Raw genomic sequence first — 18486 nt, 5'->3', positions numbered from 1 at the left:
GGGACATAACCACAGACACAGAGGAAATTCAGAGAATCATTAGATCTTACTACAAAAGTCTGTATGCCACAAAACTGGAAAATGCAAAAGAAATGGACATTTTTTTAGATAAGTACCATATACCAAAGCTAAACCAAGACCAGGTGAACGATCTAAATAGACCTGTTAGTCACGAAGAACTAGAAACTGTTATCAAAAATCTTCCTTCCAAAAAAAAGCCCAGGACCAGATGGTTTCAATGCAGAATTCTATCAGAACTTCCAAGAAGAGCTAATACCTATACTCCTTAATGTATTTCACAATATAGAGAATACAACATTTAAGGGCTCCTTGTGATAACTTCCCCACCCCCACAGCCAGGGCCCACCACCACGGCCAGGGCACACCCCCACAGCCAGGGCTCAGCCCCACTGCCAGAACCTACCTCCACAACCAGTTAGGACCTACCTCCATAGTACAAAAATTAGTGCCACAAACCCTGGAAACAAGTCTTGAAAACACAAGACTGGGGGGAGAATCTAGCTTTGACTAATAACAATCAGACTGAAGGTAGAGGAAATAGGTAGATGTCCATGGATGAGCTCTTTGGAAAGTGACCCATGATCCTCTCCTCTGTACTTACCGCCCTCCCATATCTTACCTCAATTCAGAGAGAAAGGGAAAAGAGAGGCTTAAAGAGACCACTCAAGGCAAAACTGTGTCCTTTGCCCTGTGTAGTAGGAGCAGGCAGGGAGATAGAGAGATCCTCATGCCTGAGGAGTCTTGGGAATGAGAAACAGATTGAGTGGAGGAACTCCAGGAATAAACAATGGAGAAAAATCTGTAGTGCTAGGCTAGACCTGGGGAAGTTTTACAGGGGAAGTTTGCCAAAAACATCATGTAAGCATTCTTGAAGGTCATATTTAGGTGTAGTCAGTGGTAGCCCAGTAGTGGATAGAGGTCCTGGATGATGGTAGCCTGTAGTAGGACCCCAACTGACAGCAGACATAGTGATCTGCCAGATTCCTGAGACTAGGTTCAGAATGGAGAAACTTGTTTTGGTAATAGAATAAGACATAGTAGTGGAAGGGAACCAAGGAGAGGCCAAGAAAGAAGTCCACAAGAGACTGGAGCAATGGGACGATAGTCTTATACCATAATGCTGGTTTTAGAGGATGCTGGGATTTGAACTTAGGGCTTATTGCATGCTCAGAGAAAGCTCCACCAACTGAGATACACCTCCAGGCCCTCCTCCCCCAACAAAATGGTTTCTAATACCACAAATCATATCATGCATGCCATTCATTGCTTAAAATCTTCCTGTAGAGACATCTGTGATAGCACACACCTGCAATTCTTGTACTGGGGAGACAGAGGCAAAAGATTTATGAGTTTTAGGACACACTGGGAAATCCTATCTTAAAACCAAAAATACAGGCAAACAACAACAACAACAACAAAAAGACCTTTCCATAAACTGCAACCACCTCCTCTTCCTTTCTCTTTCTCCTCCTTTGGCCTTATTATGATTTAAAGGGTTTACCTAATACATCCTGTACTTCTCCTGGACTTATACTGAATGATTAACCCATACCAACCCATTCACCTTTTGTCTTCATTCATCTTTGTATGCTATGTCTCATGACACTAGCCTTTCTCTGTTTTGGAATCCTGCACAGAGACCACTGTGTTCATGTTTTGGCCAGACTAATTTCCGAGCTTTTGCTAATCAGCATCAATTGCACTGGTGTAACAAAGGTTTTGCTTTAGTGGCTGACTAGACACCACATGTTCTCACACAATGGTGTATATGAGGTTCCCAATGAAGTGGTGCCAGCACAGATTAGTATTAACAACATTTGAGTGTCCAGAACACTTGACTGTGAGGAGAAGGAGCAACTTGACTTCTCAACCATGGGGTTAGGTGTTCAGTGTATACCGACATGGAATAGCAGGGTTCACATGGAGGCAGACGAGGCTGGACTCCTTTGATTCTTCATGTGCTACATAATTTTGTGTCAACTTGACACAAGTTAACTTCATCTGAGAGGAGGGAACCTCAATTGAGAAAATGCCTCCATAAGATCAGGACATAGGTAAGTAAGCCTATAGGGCATTTTCTTAATTAGTGATTGATAGAAGAGGGTCCAGCCCATTGTGTATGATACCACCCCTGGGCTGGTAGTCCTGGGTTCTACACGAAAGCAGGCTGAGCAAGCCAAGGGGAGCAAGTCAGTAAGCAGCACTCCTTCATTTTGATGATGAACGGTGAAGCAGAAGCAAAAGTCGAATAAACCTTTTCCTCCCCAAATTGCTTTGGTCATCATGTTTCCTCATAGCAAGAGTAACCCTAACTAATATATTCTATGAGGCAACACAGGACCTGAGGATTTGATCTTTGTCATTAAGACTTCATACAATTTTCTCTCATCACCCCTGAAGACTTCTTTGAAATGATCCTGCCCCACAAGACCTAACCACCGTCTACGTGACTGTACTTTCCTTCAGCCACCTCCATGGCAGTCCTTGTCTGGTTAAGATACTGAACAAAAACCAGTTCTACTTGAGGCCTGGTGTGGTCTGGAAATGGTCACATTACCAGCCATTCCCACACAAATGAATCCTTGCAATCTGACAAGCTATGAATTTGCACTGAATTAAACTCATTCAGGACTAGCTAGCCCTTGGACTTCTAGCTATAATTATAGCGTTCATAAGGTTTTTGTAGAAGCAATCAAATTAAAATGAATGCAGTGGAGAAAGTTCTAGTCCAATAGGACCAATGTCCTTTAGAAGTGGGAACACTTACATGAAGGTAGGCACACAAAGAGAGTGCCATATGAATGTGAAGATGACCCTCCATCTGTCAGCCAAGAAGAAGGCCATGGCATGAACATTTCAGCCCCAGGGCAGCTACCGTGCCTTGATTGAAACCTCCAGGTTCCAGAACGGCAATAAAATATATCTAAGTTATTTATAATACCAGGAGATCCCTGTTCTGACAGCCCTATAGATGCTATCAAAGGATCCAGTATCTATCTACTACGTGCCAGGCAGGCGGTGGCACACCCTAGCCAGGGTAGGTGGTATCAAGGAAACATGGCTGGCAGATCAAGTCTTTTCCTGAGAACTCCAGTAGATTTTTATATCACATGTTATGGAGCAGAACTGAGTTGTGGGCCCACATCCTACATGAAAGCAGTGCAGGAAGGCCTTTGTATGGCACGCTTCTGAGTGGGTTCTTGAAGTTGAAGGCTCTTTTCTAGGAATACAGCTACTTGTAATCCTCAGACAGGTGCTACCACCTTTCTCCAAGAAAACGAACTCTCTTTCCATTGACTTGTGCAACAGAGACAGGAAACAGGCTAACATTCATTATATGATTTGACAATTTTGTTCTTTCTGTGTGTTTGTCACCTGCTTAGATCTTAGGGACACACACTGAAGGAAACAGCACTTCTTGTGGTTTTCTTGCAGTGCTAGGAGACAGGTGACAAGCCACAGAGAAGTTCTGGGAAGTCTTTCTTGGAATGAAGGATGTAGAGGAGTCTAGATTTTTCTGCAGGAGAAGGTTCCACTGAATAAAATATTCCATCCTCAACGACACTGATGCTTTCAAAATGGAAATAAAAGAGCTCAAAAATTCTGAGAGGCTAAATTTTTCTTACTCCTGTCTCCAGAGGTCTGTAATTGAACTTGGACATTGTAGCCCTGGCATGCAATTCCTTATTATCACTTCCCATTTTCCCCTTTGATGTTTGGGGACTGTCCAACTGTCTTGTACCTTAATTCATCTATTGCACCTACATACCTGGTACCCTAAGAGAGTATACTGTTCATTCTCGGTCCACTACCAGTATGGTCTTTTTTTTTTTTTTTTCATTCTCTAAGCCCCCTGGGTTACCTTGCTGGTAGAGGGATTACAAATGGGGTCAAGGACATCTTAATGAGGTAAAGCTCTTGCAGAGGGCCAGAGTCTAGTTCCCGGCCCTCAGAACTGCCTGTAACTCCAGCTCTGGAAGATACTCTCTCTTCTTTTGGCACATAAACATACGTTCTCACCACCACTGTACATAATTAAAAATACAATAAATCTCAGAAAATGTATGTTAGTGAACAAAGATAATGCTTTCTTTTCTTTTGCCGATTGAAGAGAGGTTTTCATTTCTCTTCAGTCTTCTGCAGAAGGCTAATTGTTGAGTATGTTCAGCCCTGTGTGTCTGAGTTTTATCATAGTTACTTTAATAATAAAGGAACTACACGCCTCCGATACCCTAAGAGAGTCCCAGTGCTATTTTTGAGGGTTTTAATGGATTCAATACTTAGAATACCCTTGTCTGGAAGCCTGTAAAACATCACAGAATATTCTAACGCCTCTTTTCTGAGGGCTTTCTGTTCCATTTTTTTTTTTTTTGTAGTCTTTCAGAGATGGTGGAGTGGGCTGGAATGAGTCTTGGGGTTCTGCAGGCAGCAGGAGAAATCCCAGTCTTTTCAGGGTGCAGGGCTGGGGAGCTTCAGGATTTAGGGGCAGCGGTGCAGCGGGAGCCTGAGGCAGGGCTTGTGGGTTTCCCCCAGGGCTGCGGCGCAGAGCACTGCAGGGCAGTGTTTACGTGCATCCTAGCAACGGCTCACGCGGGTGCCTGGGTGCCGGGCAACACTGCAGGTGAGTGGCCGTGGTGGCATGCACCGTGTTGGAAATTTCCTTCGGACCTCTCTGTCCTTGGTTGTCCTTTCGTCTCTGCCCCATCCTACTGTGTCCCTCTTGGTCCTTGTGCCTCTTCAACCGTCTCACCCTCTACCCAGCCTCTCCAGTCTCTCGGCGGTCTTCTTTCTCTCTACCTCTCTTCCACCCTCTCGGTTCCTCTTCCTTCATTCACTTTCCTCCTGTCCCTGAGCTGGCCTTCCACTCCTCCTTTCCCGCCTCTTCCCAGTCTCCCCTCTGCCTTCTGCTTGGCTTCCTGCTCTCACCTTGACCTTCACCGCCCACCGTTCCCCCATATCTTCACCATATTAGTACCCTCAGCACTTCAGCCTCAGGTTTGAAATGCGCCTGCTCAGTGCCTGGGTCCTGTATCTTCACATCTACAGGGTCGAGTTAAATCGCACCTTGTTTATGTCAGTTCTGAAACTTCATTTCCTAGGGGATGCTGAATAGTTTCTTCATGCATAGTATGGCCAGGCATGTCCTGGCTCTCCATCGATAATAATACACTTGGAGATTTACATAGTCTCCGAAGAACTGGATTTGTTACAGAGATTACTTTCAAAATTGTTGTGTTTTGTTAATGATAGAGAGAGCTTGGAGGGTGGCATAAAAGAAAAATTCTATTAGAGTTGAGAAAACTAGTAATTAGTCGTTATAATTTTACAAACACACACACGTATACTTTGTTCTTTTCTAACTCTGAACTTGGAAACATTAATTCAGAGATACCTGTTATATATTTGCTGTAGTCATTAAGGTTAAAAGAACTAATGGATTGTTGACAATGGGGCTGGGAGACACTGTCTTGATAAACTGTAAGAGTTGGTTTGAACACGTCTGTTTTCCTTTTCTTTCCTAAGAGTATTGCTCTTGCTTTCTGGATTGTCCCAGAGTCTAAGGCACTCTTAGGGCTCCAGTTAACGTGCTAAAGAGGCTGTCCATCGGAGGGCTCCTCGTCGTTGATTGGGAAAAAGAATCTGCATAGATTTAAATGTAAGTTAAATTTACATTTCTATAAAAGTTTATTGTAAGTGAAAGAACTTTTTGCATGTCTCAGCTTCTTTTAAAGTGTCTTCTAAGAAATCGCCACAGTGTTGCCTGACTGCCATAGTAACATATCATCTATAACACTCAGTTCTTTAGAAAGAGTGAAGGAAAGAGATGGTTCACACCCTGCAGGTACGATTTTGGAAGCAAAGTTCACACTTATAATTAAATAGAGGCAGACCATCCTCTGAAGCTTTTCTGGATTAGATAAAGCATTTGCACATTTCCATTGTTTATACTTATTCTCAGAACACTAGGAAACTAAAGTGCCAGGCACACATGCTTATGCATTTGACACCAAAGCACTTTCCATCAATTAGGAATAGAAAAAAGAAATCACAGAAAAATCTTTACATCATATTTTGTTTTACCAACACCTAACTCTCTCTCTCTCTCTCTCTCTCTCTCTCTCTCTCTCTCTCTCTCTCTGTGTGTGTGTGTGTGTGTGTGTGTGTGTGTGTGNCTCTCTCTCTCTCTCTCTCTCTCTCTCTCTCTCTCTCTCTCTCTCTCTGTGTGTGTGTGTGTGTGTGTGTGTGTGTGTGTGTAGACAGACAGGGGGAGAGAGGGGGAAAAAGAGAGAGGGGAGGGGAGGACAGGAGAGGAGAGAAGACAGAAAGTTAGAAGAGACAGAGACTCACAGGAAAGTGGTTTTCTACAACACCTGGATATTATAACAAATACCTTGTAATGACACCTTAGTATTTTGAAACCAAGAGTACAGATAATAGTATTATATAGGTAATATAATTTTAAACACTGATAATGCTCTGTGAAAGAAAAGAAATGCAAATGTTTAGGCATCACTATATTAGAATATCTTAGGGAGTCATCCACTCTGAAATAGAATTACCTGAATGTGGTATTCTGTCTCCAAACTCAGGCTGATACCAGTGGTCAGAATGTAACTTAAATTTTCCTGCTGACATTATCATGACAGTGTGATTTTCCAAGGTGCTGAGCTCTTGACTAAAGCTCCACATGGAGCAAAGTATGCAAACTTTTGTTTAATTTATATGGTATTTCCAAGCCTGAGTATCCAGTCCACACTAAAACTGTGAAAACTGGTTTGTTACTTTCATAAAGTGGAGGGAAATTCTAGACTGCCGTATTGCTTATCTGAAGTTTTCCAAATACCAAAGTTTTTCAGCAGAGTTCTTCCTACTGGGCATAAGAAGAAGATTTGTATCCTTGGCACTAACCACTAAATGCCAATAATGTCTCTCTTGGTCATTTTGTAGCAACAAATAGGCATGTTAACAATGTTGCTGTCCTGCCCCCCAGCAGGAAATGGTCCTCTGGAGAGAGCTGCTGAACTCCTACTATTGGATTTCAAATTTTAATATGGTACAGAAAGTAAAATATCCACTATTGTGTCAAACCTTGTGTTTCAAAGCCTTTTTAGGACAATCTAATATTCTGGAGGGAAGGTTTTTAACAGCCAATGGCTTTACAAAATATAGATGATCTATAAATAATATTATTTTTAAAATAAGTTGTGACTTTGTTCTTATTGAATGTTTCAGATAAAGTCATATTTTTACATACTAATTTCTGTTTAGCCAAAGTAAAATATATTTTATTTGGATTTGTTTTAAGTTTCTTGCTATACTGTTTTGATAACCTGTTTAAAAAAAAAAAAACTAAAAAGTCTCTGCCCTGACCCCATATCTACCACATTTACTCATAAGAAAACAATGTTTCTGTTTTGCACACGATCTACAAACAGGATATATGGGACTCTCTCAGATACACTGAATAAGCACAATATATTGTATTAACTCTCATCAAAAATTAAAATATTTAATTTTCAACAATTCACAGTCACAGTTTGATCCTATTTTTTATTAACCCCAGAGGCATGTGAGGGACTTAAGGCGCTTGGAAGAGGGCTTTTCCTCCATCACTGTACCCGTTCAGAAACTATGACTTTGAGAAAGCCAAAACAAAAAAATTAGTTTAATTGCCTAATTCTAAATGATGTGTAGCTCAGATCAAATGTGCACTTCTCACTAAACCCCCAACCTCTTTTAGGGCTGGGAAGCAACACTCTTACTGTCAATCTCTGATTCTGTTTTTCCATTCTTGAAGTTCTCTTTTTGAGCTTTCTGTCCAGCTGTTCTTTTTCTTAGACCCTTGGAAATTAAAAAGGCATTACTAACTTTAGGGCAGGCTGATATTGGAAACTCCTTCAATACAAGTTAGTTTTATGTAGTTATGCTTAGCTGTTTCATTGCATTGAAGAAAGGTTAGATTGTTAAAAATGTAGACTGTAGGTTGGATAGTACTAGTATAAAATCTTGAAGACAAAGAATGTTTGTATGAGAATGTGGAAGCCTCTAACTCCTTCTGTTTTGCTGTAGTTTTTGTTCTGTGGTTGGCTTGGAGTATTAACAGACCCATGGGTGTGGCGTTGACCAGATCGGCACAGTGGACAGCTGCAGGGTATGGGACTGGAACCCTGGAGATCACCCCACTGAACGAGTCAATATTGAATGAAATTAATAAATTTGTGGAGTCTTTCATTTATAAATATCCCCAAGAGGCAAAATTCATTTTTGTAGAACCACTTGAGTGGAAAACAAATTTGGAGCCCTCAACATTTGAATCAGGTTATATTATCAGGTAAGTTACTTAGTTGCTTCTAGAATTTAATGACAACTTTGTATAGAGTTTCACTGACTGTTAGAGGAGTCAGGCCTAATAATAATTCCCTAAACTGGATATTGCAGAGTGGAGATACAAAGGAGCCTTAAGAGTATTTCAGGTGGCAAACATGGGATTTGTCTACTTTTTACTATAAATGTCATTCCTTTTGATAGAGGATGCATTTTCCAGATCTCAGCTTCCAATGTCCACTCCCTTTTCCTGCTTGCCTTTCCACTCATCTATATGACCTTCTAGATATTAATAGTTCCTAGTTTGTGATATAGCTAAATTATTATAGTATTAACCATAGCATTCCCTAGAAAGACAAGAGGAGGGTGGAGGATTTTGCTAAGTGGAAGAGAAACTAGAACCCGGGGCTGGAGCCATGTCAGAGCTGCACCTACTGCTCCCCACCCATGGTCCTTAAGGGAGGAAATTCTTAGCAACCTGCTCAAAAATGCGATTTACAAAGATTCGACCACTAGCTTAAAGGGTGGGGTTACAGTTCATCTCTTTTGAATATGTGTGTGAACATGTGTGTGTGCACATGCATACTTGTGTGTGTGGACTTATAATAGCCATGGTTAGAAATACACATATGTTTCACTGTGTGCTGTATTTGAGTCAGAAGCAAGCACATGTGTGCATTTACTTGAGCGTGCACCCTCACTTAATTATGTAGCTTGGTCACTCTCTTTCTTGTTACTTGTCCTTTTTTTTTATTCTATGTTTTTTTTAAACATTTATTTATTTAGTATACAGTATTCTGTCTGCTTGTATGCCTGCAGGCCAGAAGAGGACAACAGACCTCATTACAGATGGTTGTGAGCCACCATGTGGTTGCTGGGAATTGAACTCAGGACCTTTGGAAGAGCAGGCAATGCTCTTAACCACTGAGCCATCTCTCCAGCCCTACTTGTCCCTTTTTAAGATTTCCTTTTCTCCTTTAAAAACTGATCTCATAAAAAGCAATTTCCCAGTTCTCTGAAGCTTCCTGCAGATAGCTTTCTTCTTTCCCTTGGGATTGTTTGGACAATAAAGTCAATATTTCATTTTCACAATTGCAAACCCATTCCTAAACTGCACTGAAGAACTGTTTAGTGTCTTGTCTCCCTTTTCTTAATTTTTTAATTTTTAATGGTGTGGTGCATATTCCAAGGCTCACTATCTGCCCTACTGTTGCTCATTTATATATGCCCAATTTTTGGTTGCTTCCACTTAAGTTCAATTTTTTTTTAAGTTTGAAAGATGGACTCAGCTGCAAAATCTATTAGAAACACATTAACTACTTTGTACAGAGATGGTTTTAGAGCAGATGACAGAAAAGTTGTCATCATACCTGGCCTCTGCACTACTTCTGTGTGCCAAGTCCAAACATGACCACATCTGTCTTCTTAGTGTTGGGATGCAATATACTCCTCAAATGTGTCACTGTTTTTCTTTCTTCTGAACAAATTCTTTTGACTTAGTTCCCATATGTAGACTTTGCCTGCGGTCTTCCTGCATGTTGCCCCCTCCTAAGTGGGAGGCTTGGACATTTTGATACCATGTGTATCTTGAAAACAGTGGCCCCTTGACTACTTTACTTCTGTAAAATTTGTTACGAAACTTTTGCTGTCCATTCTTTTTGTTTCTGACCTTTACTGAAGAAACCTTTGATGTTGGATGAGAGAGGTTCAGTAGTATCACTTACTAAGAATTAAACCATGCTTGTGTGGCTCTGATGAAAACCAGATGGGTACTGATTGCCTATAAAAAAGCAAAATTTACAGATAAGATTCTGTTCATAGCAGAAAATACTAAAATGCTTTGTGTTTAACTCTAACTCTTGCTTCACACGACAAATTAAGGAATGGTCAATAACCCAGAGTCACTTTCCTGTGACTGTAAGAAAATACCTGAGACAATCAACTGAAAGGAGGAAAAACTTTGTTTTGGCTCATGATCTTGATACTTCTTTCTGCCTCACCCCCTTTTTGGGAACCATGATGAGGTAAAAGAAGTATGTGGTGGAAGAGTGCCTCATGGTATCTGGAAAAAGATGAAAGAGTTGGAAGTCCCAATGTCTTCCTCAAGGTCACACCTCTGGCATCTTAGTTTTCTTTCTTGTTGCTGTGAGAAAACACCTTGACAAGAGAAACGTATGAGAAAAATGGTTTGTCTGGCTCACAGTTGTAGGTAATAGTCCATTATGGAAGAAGAGTCAGACTAGCAGGAGGGAGCTAATCACATCACATGCAAGGTCAGAGAGCAGAGAGGGGTAAATAGACTCATGCCACTGCTCAACTTCTGTCATAGTTAGTAGTGTCAACTTGATGCAAACCCAGACGTATCTGGGAAGAGAGAATGTCAAGTGAGTGATTGCCTCCATCAGATGTACTTGAGGACATGTCTGTGGCAGATTTTCTTAATTGCTAGTTGATGTAGTAGGGCCCAGCCTGGGCAAGTGGGGTTGGACTACATAAAAAGGGTACCTGAAAACTCCAGGACAACCAAGTCAGTAAGCAGTGTTCCTGTATTGTTTCTGCTTCAGTCCTTTCTTTTAGGCTCCTTCCTTGAGCTCTTTTCATAGCTTCCTTTGATAATGGACTGTAGCCTGTAAACAAAATAAACCCTTTCTTCCCAGGTTGGCTCTGGTCAGTGTTTAACCACAGCAACAAAAAGCAAACCAGAACAGAGACTGGTGCCAGGAAAATGGGGTGATCTGTGATGGACCTGGCCATTTGGCTCTTATTCTTTGGACTCTTGTGGGAAGAAGGTGGAGGATTTTGGAACTTGAAGCCGGAAATGGCAAGAGTGTTCAGTGCTTACTGAGCTGTTGTAGGAGATTGGAACATGAGAATATCAAGAAGACATTGGGACTTTGTGTCTTTCAACTCCAACAGATGATGGAGGCTAATGAATTTCAGAAGGATGCTTGAGAGTCCCTCAAAGACTCTTGGGAACATTTGTGTGATATTTTCAATTGGGAATCTGTGGTTTTTGGTCTACTGGGGCAGGAGAATCAGGTATGGCTGACAAGAGACTAGCGTCACTAATTTGAAACCTTTACTTTGCTAGAATAATCAATGCAGCTTAGCTGGAGCTGAAAAAAATTATCTGAGATTAGTAAAAGACCAGAATTACCGAGATACAATCTTCTGGGAAACACTTCCTCAGGGTTCATACATAGAAGTTGTGGTCTAGAGGGGCCAAGACTGCATCTCAAAGTGGATGCTAATGTTGGCAATGTGTAAGACTTTCCCATGTGGTATGGGTTTTGAAGGCATCAAAGAGAGGAGCTGAGGTTTGGTATCATGAAAGGTGGTGCCATTGGCATAGGTGCTACCCTAGTTGTAGTGAAGTCCCCAGGATTGAAAGGGTCTTGGGAGAAAACTGAGGTTTGGCATGATAAGAAGCCAGAGAGCCATTGGTAAAAATAAAGTCTTGGTTGTAGTGGTGATTCCTGGATACTGGAGATGCCAAGGAAATTTCATTACCACCAAGGAAACAGTACATATGTAGTGGAGCTAGCCTGAGATTACCAGACAAGCTATGTATGCTGTAAATAGCAGAGATGGATAGGTAATAATAATGAAGCCTGTTGGAGCCCAGAAGATTATGAGCAAGTCCCAGATGTCAGATTGTAATTTTACTCTGGATCTTTCTCCTTGGATTAAAAAGTTTGCAACTTATTTTGGATTGTTAAAGAGACTTTAGACTTTTAAAGTTTTTATAAACTTTAAAATTTTAAAGACTTTTAGACTTTTAAAGTTGGGCTGTGTTTTATAGTTTAATAGTAACACAAGGTCTTGGGGATAAAGAAAGGTTATGGTTTAAAGTGATGTATGAACATTACCAAGGGATGTAATATCATGGTTTCTGCCAACCTGAAACAAACATATTCCAGTAGAGAGATTCTCATCTGAGGAATTACCTCTATTAGACTGGCCTAAGGGCATTTTTAAATTGTCAATTGATGTAGGAGGGCCCAGCCCACTATTGGTTATGCCATTCCTAGACAGGTTGGCTTGAAATGGGTAAGATAGCTGAGAAAACCAGGAGAACCAAGTCAGTAAGCAGCCTTCCTCTGCTTACTGACTTTAGTTCTGCTTTAGTTCTGACCTGTAGGTTCCTGCCTTGAACTCCTGCCCAATCTTCCCTTCATATACAGGAATATCTTTCAATGCTTGAGCATAAAAGCTGATGCTTCTGCTGTGACAATCCTTTGTCCTGTGCCCCTTGTTCTACAAGTCAGCTTTCTCTGCCCCAAGTCTGCCTTGTGGCTAAGCTGTGTCTTGTGCAGCTATTGATGGGACAATTATTCTTTAAGCTATGCTGGCCTGTATGTGTTCTTTGTGATAGCCAGTTCATGTTTGACCTGCCTTCTCCTGGTGAGTGAGCAGCTGATACTCAAATCCAATCCTTTAGACATGTAGAAAAAAAATCTTCTTCATCTACCCTTCTGTTGTCTTTGGTACAGGTTCTTTTTGCTTTTTATTCGTTTCATTTTTTTTTCCGAGACAGAGTTTCTTTGTGTAGACTAGGTTGGCCTTGAACTCACAGAGATCCTTCAGGCTCTGTCTCCTGAGTCCTGGGATTAAAATCATATGCTACTACTGCCTAGTGTGGTGCAAGTTCTTATTGAATAGATGAATGCAATGTGTTCCTCCTGGAACTACACCCTATGATGTGGGAGTGTCATATATCAATCTGTTGATTTCATTGGTTAAGCAATAAAGAAACTCGTTGGCCCTGATAGGTTAAAACATAGGTGGGAGGAGTAAACAGAATAGGATGCTGGGAGGAAGAGGAAGTGAGCTCAGACTCTGCTCTGCTCCCAAAGAGACTTGACAGTTCTGCTCTCTGGAGCAGAGATGCCAGGCTCTGCTCTCCCAGGCAGCTCCAACCCAGAATGGACATAGGCTAGAATCTTCCCAGTAAGTACACCTTGGGTTGCTTACATGCATTATTAGAAATGGGCTAGTCCAGGTGCGAGAATTAGCCTAGAAGAGGCTAGATTGAAATGGGCCAAGCAGTGTTTAAATGAATACAGTTTGTGTGTTGTTATTTCGGGGCATAAGCTAGCAGGCGGCCAGGGTGCTGGGGACGCAACCCCGCCGCTCTTATTTCAACACACCCTACATGTTAATCCTGCAGGAATGTTTGCCGATAGTTCTCCAGTGTAGTTTATTTTGGGGGAAATAGTTTTTATTTTCAAATAAACTAGTGTTCTTTTCTTGTTAATGTTTGACATTTTTAATTGTTATGAATTAGACTTGTTCTCGAATATTTTCATTCATGTATACAAGACATACTGGTGATGCTTACCCTATATCTCCCTTCCAGCCCTGAGCACCCTCCTCCTACCCACAATTCTCATGTCTGTCTGCCTTGTTTTGTGATCCATTGAGCTTGGCATAGGCTTGGTGCCATCCACTGGAGCTTGGCAGGTTCTTCACCATGCTGATACCCTACTTTCACAAGCCTTACTTTTTTTCATCAGTTATAAATAGGGTTGAATTATATTCTCTGCAGGGTTATTTCCAACCTACAGAACTGTGTGTTGTGGGAGGCAATTGTACTATCATGAAATGTCTGTTTCCTTGGTCACAGCATACAGGTTGCTTTGTTTTGTTTGCAGTTTTGGTGATTGGAGCCCAGTTCTACACATGTTAGGCAAGTGATGTGTCATTGAGCTGTGCTCCCAGCCCTGTTTAATGTTTGCTACTGAACACATTTTTTGTGTGTGTGTTTTTAATCCCTAAAATACAAATACTTTGAGTCTCTTTTCCTGTGCTATTGTTTAGTTGTATATTTATGAGTAATTACTCTTTTGGAACATTAAAGTCACATTGAAGCTTTAAAAAATATTTTAGTATATATTTTAATTATTATATATTAGAATTTTAACATATACTTCCTGCATTCCTGCTTTGTCGTATCAATGGAGTATTTCCCCAATTCCAGTTTGAAAGTCTCTCTAGTTGGACAGTAGGCTTCATTGTTAGCACCTTCTTTTGTTTAATATTTGCTAAGTTTATCTGTTATTAAACATGTATATGGGGTGTGTGTGTGTGTGTGTGTGTGTCTGTGCACGCGCGTGCGCTATGGTGTGTATGTCAATACCAGAGGACAGCTTTTAAAAATTGTTTCTCCCCTTCCATCATGTAAGTTCCAGGGGTTGATGAGTCATCAGATTTGCTCAGCGGGGTCTTTTATGTGTTGAGTCTTCACTCCAGCCCAGCCCATTCTTCTTGAGTGGGGTACAGTGTTTTTCTTTCCAAGATGTTCAGATGTTAGAAATGATGAAACTGAAGTTTCCTTTTGTGCACCTGTGGTGCTGTCGCTCTCATACCTTTGTGAATTATAACCTTCAGCTGGTGGGCAGGGAGAAACACCCACACACTTGCCTAGTTCCAATCATGAGTTTCACTAGCCCAGTTCAATGGCTTTATGTTTTTGGCTGTCAGTCTATAGCTCATCCCTATGATCATCAATTTACCACCGAGTGACCATTCTTTTAAAGGAGTCAGTCATCTTTAGAAATGGCCCTCATCCTACAGAGTATCCCAGGAGCTCGTTATGTGGAAAACACAGTTTCCACACAGATATCATGATCAAGTTGGCATGTATTGTATGCATTCAGTTATCCCACAGATATTTAGTCAGCATCTTCTAGATGCAGTTACTAATTGAGGCACTGGAGATGGGTACCAGGCACTGAGAGAGATCCTGTGGTAGCTTATTGTTGTTGCCACAAATGACCACCAGACCAGCTACTCTTCTGACAGGCAGCATCTAAAATGAATCTGCAGGGTGAAAAAAAATCAAAGTATGATAGGGCACATTGATTCATAAGACAGCAGGAGAATATGTTCTTCCTGTTCATAACCCCTGCAAGTTTCTTCAGTTTTTGGCTTGTGTCACCCAGCTTCTGTCCTTTTAGGATCTTTACCTCCCTGTTTGCTTCTGATAGTACAGAAGCAGAGTTGTCTTCCTGGGTCATACTCCTTAACTTAGTTTGCCTGCTTGTCTATCAGTTCAATCCCTTGTTTCCTAAGGGATTATTTTGGGAGGCTATTATTCTGTCTCCCATTGTCTCTCTGCTTAGTGCCAGTTGACTGGGGTAAATGTCTCTCAAAGACTCCTGTGATAAAGTCTTGGTAATCAAGGAGATGGAAGGAGCTTTAAGAGATATGCCAACTAAAAAATGCCAAGCTATTCGAGGCCTGTGTCTGAATGGGGATGTCGGGACTCAGCCCGTCTTCCTCCTCACTCCTTCCTGGGCTGTGTACTGCCAGGCTATGGTCCCAACATGAAAGAGCCAAATGATTGTGGACCAGAGCCTCAAACACTGTGAGCTCAAACCAGCCTTTTCTGTTTTAAGCTAATAGTCTCAGGTATTTTGTTACAGTGCCCCAAACTAACACTAATCTGGATCTGCCGCCTTCGCTCTTTACGTCCAATCGGGAATGTTTCTCAGGTACTTGCCCACATTGCAGCTTCGGTACAGACTGTGGGCTGTTCAGATGCAAGCACCTCTCGGGGATATCAGCATGTAATGAAATAATGTATGCAGTAGCTGGTTGAAAAACTAGACGTGCAATTCATGCTATAAGTAATAGAAATCTATCAATATCACTCATGAAACTCTTATTTAAATTTCAACCAAAAATAAAAAATGGATAAAGCTCAAACCTGGAAAACTAGGGAAAGGCCATTGGGGGTAGATGGGAGGTGGGGATTGGGGGAGGAAAGGAGGGAGGGAAACTGTGGTTGGTATGTAAAATGAATGAAAAAACTTAATTGAATAATTTTTATTCTTGAAAAGGAAAAACACCTTACAATGCTAAGGACACAAGAAACTGAATTATGGTGTTCAGAGTGGGGGGATAGCCTGCAGAAGATCCTAGCTTGCCTTTCTGTTCACAAACACGAAGTGGTGGAGGAAATTCCCAACCACTAATTACTGTGGAATAGAAATTTTCACAAATAAAGTAACATTGGAGAACCCCAGAGTGTGAGTGCCTTGGTGGGAGCTTGTTCAAAAGACCCTCCAAAAAACAGCAGATTCTTTGAGAAACAGACCTGAAAACCGTGGCAAATGAAGTTCGGAGTGAATTCTAGGAACTGTGGGGATAATGTCTCCAGGAGGACTGGCGCTCACAGTGGCTGCTGGGAGCTTTCGAGTTGTCACTGAGCAGGAGAGCTTCCAGCCAGTCAGTTCTAGTTCCTGGAGATTGGGGGTAGAGTGTAGAAATATCTTCATAATGTCTTCTGGCATGAAGGTAACTTCAGTTTTCCTCTCCCCACCCCCATTTTATAGTGAAACGACTGCCAAATCAGAAGAAGTTGATAAAGACGGAGAGCCCCTGCTGTTTCTTTCTGTGCCTCACATTCAAGTCAGGAGCTTTGGGCAGCTGGCACAGTTGTTATCAGCTGCCAAAGACAACAAGCTGCAGGAGGCCCAGGCCTGTATTGAAGGTGATATGGACTCTCCACTTGGCATTTGAGCTTTCAGACACACAATCTTGGAGGAAGGGGAGGCCTTTACTATATTTACTTCAAAAAAATCTACCATGTAAAAGATTAAAAAGTCATATTACCATTTCATGAGGATTGTCATTCATTTCCCTTGGCTGAGCTGTTAGTGCCCACACCCAGTTTCTGCTTTACATGAAAAGTCTGATGTGTCAGGAGCAGCCTTCTAGGTTTCTCACTTTTCGCATACGGCTTCTGGAAGGCCCAGTGTCCTGTGGTATGTAAGCTCATGTTAGAAGACAGGTTACTGGGACCAACATGAGTCTACCTCCTCTTGGAATACCACATTGTGCATGACAGTCTGTTTCCTCCAAGAGGGATTTAAGCTTGTTCACTGGAAGAGACAGCTCTTCTTATGCTCCTTTCTCATTCCTCAACCATATTCCACTTGTGAAATCACAGACTTCTGTGAATAGTTATGTGCATTCAGCTCCATGAGAGTTTCTTTTGTTGAAGAGATACACCAACCTCATCATCATTCACCCATCAGTGTCTAATGTGGACAGTACTGTGGTAGTTGCCTCTAAAACTTGGGTACACACATTTCCCATCAGGAGAAACACCCACTCATAGGTAATGATGTATCCTGTGTCTTTTGTGGGCTTAGAATAGGGGACTACTGAATTACAGGAATGTGGTTAAAACTAAATTCTGCCTACTTCTATGTGAGGTGAGAGAATGCTCCTTAAAAATAAAAATATTAGGGCTGGAGAGATGACTCAGTGGGTAATCACACTTGTGCAAACATTAGGAATTGAGTTCAAACCCCAGAACTGACACAAAAATCTGGGCAGAGGTGACCCTAGCACTGTGGGGATGAGACAGGCAGGGGTCTCTGGAGCTAACTGCCAGCCTAGATCCAGGTTCAGTGCAGACTCAGTATTCAGGAGGGCAAAGAATGATAGAACAGAGTGCTGCCATCCTTCACATACCTCTGCAAGCATGACTGTGTGCAAGCAGCTTCATTTTTTATCTCATTCCAGCTGCTCATTGTATAGCCACCTATACAACAAAGCTACTACTTTGAGTAGGGATGATATCCCAAGTGCAGAGTCAGATTCAAGACAGTTAGCAGAGGAGACATAATCCGGGGACCACTGTATACTTGCTTTAGCTAACTGGTCATCATTCTTTGATGAATTTTGTCCTTTCTGTAAGGTCATGCTATGTAAGGTTCATAGCATAGGATCATCTGCAAGTCAGATCTTCCCTTGCTGTTTATTTTTTGTCTTTTTAAAAATCTTTATTAAACAACAGTCAAAAGAAGGGTCAGTTGAAGTGCTTGATGTGTGGCCTGTTCCTTGGTTCTTTCTTGTCTCACATCAAATCATACGAAGCAATCTTCTATGGCACAGCTCACTGTCTGTTGGCAAGGTAAAGTCATCATTTCAGTGATGTTAGACTATTAGAATTTGTCTTATGCACATAGTCTTTCCACATCCTAATAATTTCAGAGTTTCATTTTTCTAGAATGTTCTGTTCTAAAGCAAGTTTCTCTCATTTCCCCTTACTTTTAATTATATTGTTTTTGACTTTTACAAACTCCACCTTTTGCATCCCTGGGATCCAATTTTGTTTCTGTTTAA

General features: G+C 41.5%; 1 protein-coding gene across 2 annotated transcripts in view; it reads left to right on the top strand.

The window, feature by feature from the left end:
• Positions 1–4716: 4716 nt before the first annotated feature.
• Odad2 (outer dynein arm docking complex subunit 2) overlaps positions 4717–18486 on the top strand; it is a 171752-nt gene continuing 157982 nt past the window's right edge. The window contains exons 1-4 of one of the 2 annotated variants that reach the window (XM_050152717.1): positions 4717–5016; positions 5545–5677; positions 8092–8353; positions 16686–16843. In XM_050152717.1, coding sequence (XP_050008674.1) covers positions 8130–8353; positions 16686–16843 — 382 coding nt within the window. In that variant the 5' untranslated portion in view covers positions 4717–5016; positions 5545–5677; positions 8092–8129. Of the gene's footprint in view, positions 5017–5544; positions 5678–8091; positions 8354–16685; positions 16844–18486 lie in introns of those variants that run through there. The other variant, XM_050152718.1, reaches the window with a different exon arrangement.

Source organism: Alexandromys fortis, unplaced genomic scaffold (assembly GCF_014885135.2).
Source record: "Alexandromys fortis isolate MF-2015 unplaced genomic scaffold, M_Fortis_MF-2015_v1.1 scaffold_54, whole genome shotgun sequence".
In the NCBI taxonomy this organism is placed as follows: Eukaryota; Metazoa; Chordata; class Mammalia; order Rodentia; family Cricetidae; genus Alexandromys; species Alexandromys fortis.
The sequence above is the reverse complement of the archived record's forward strand: the minus strand, read 5'-3'. Positions and strand labels throughout refer to the sequence as shown.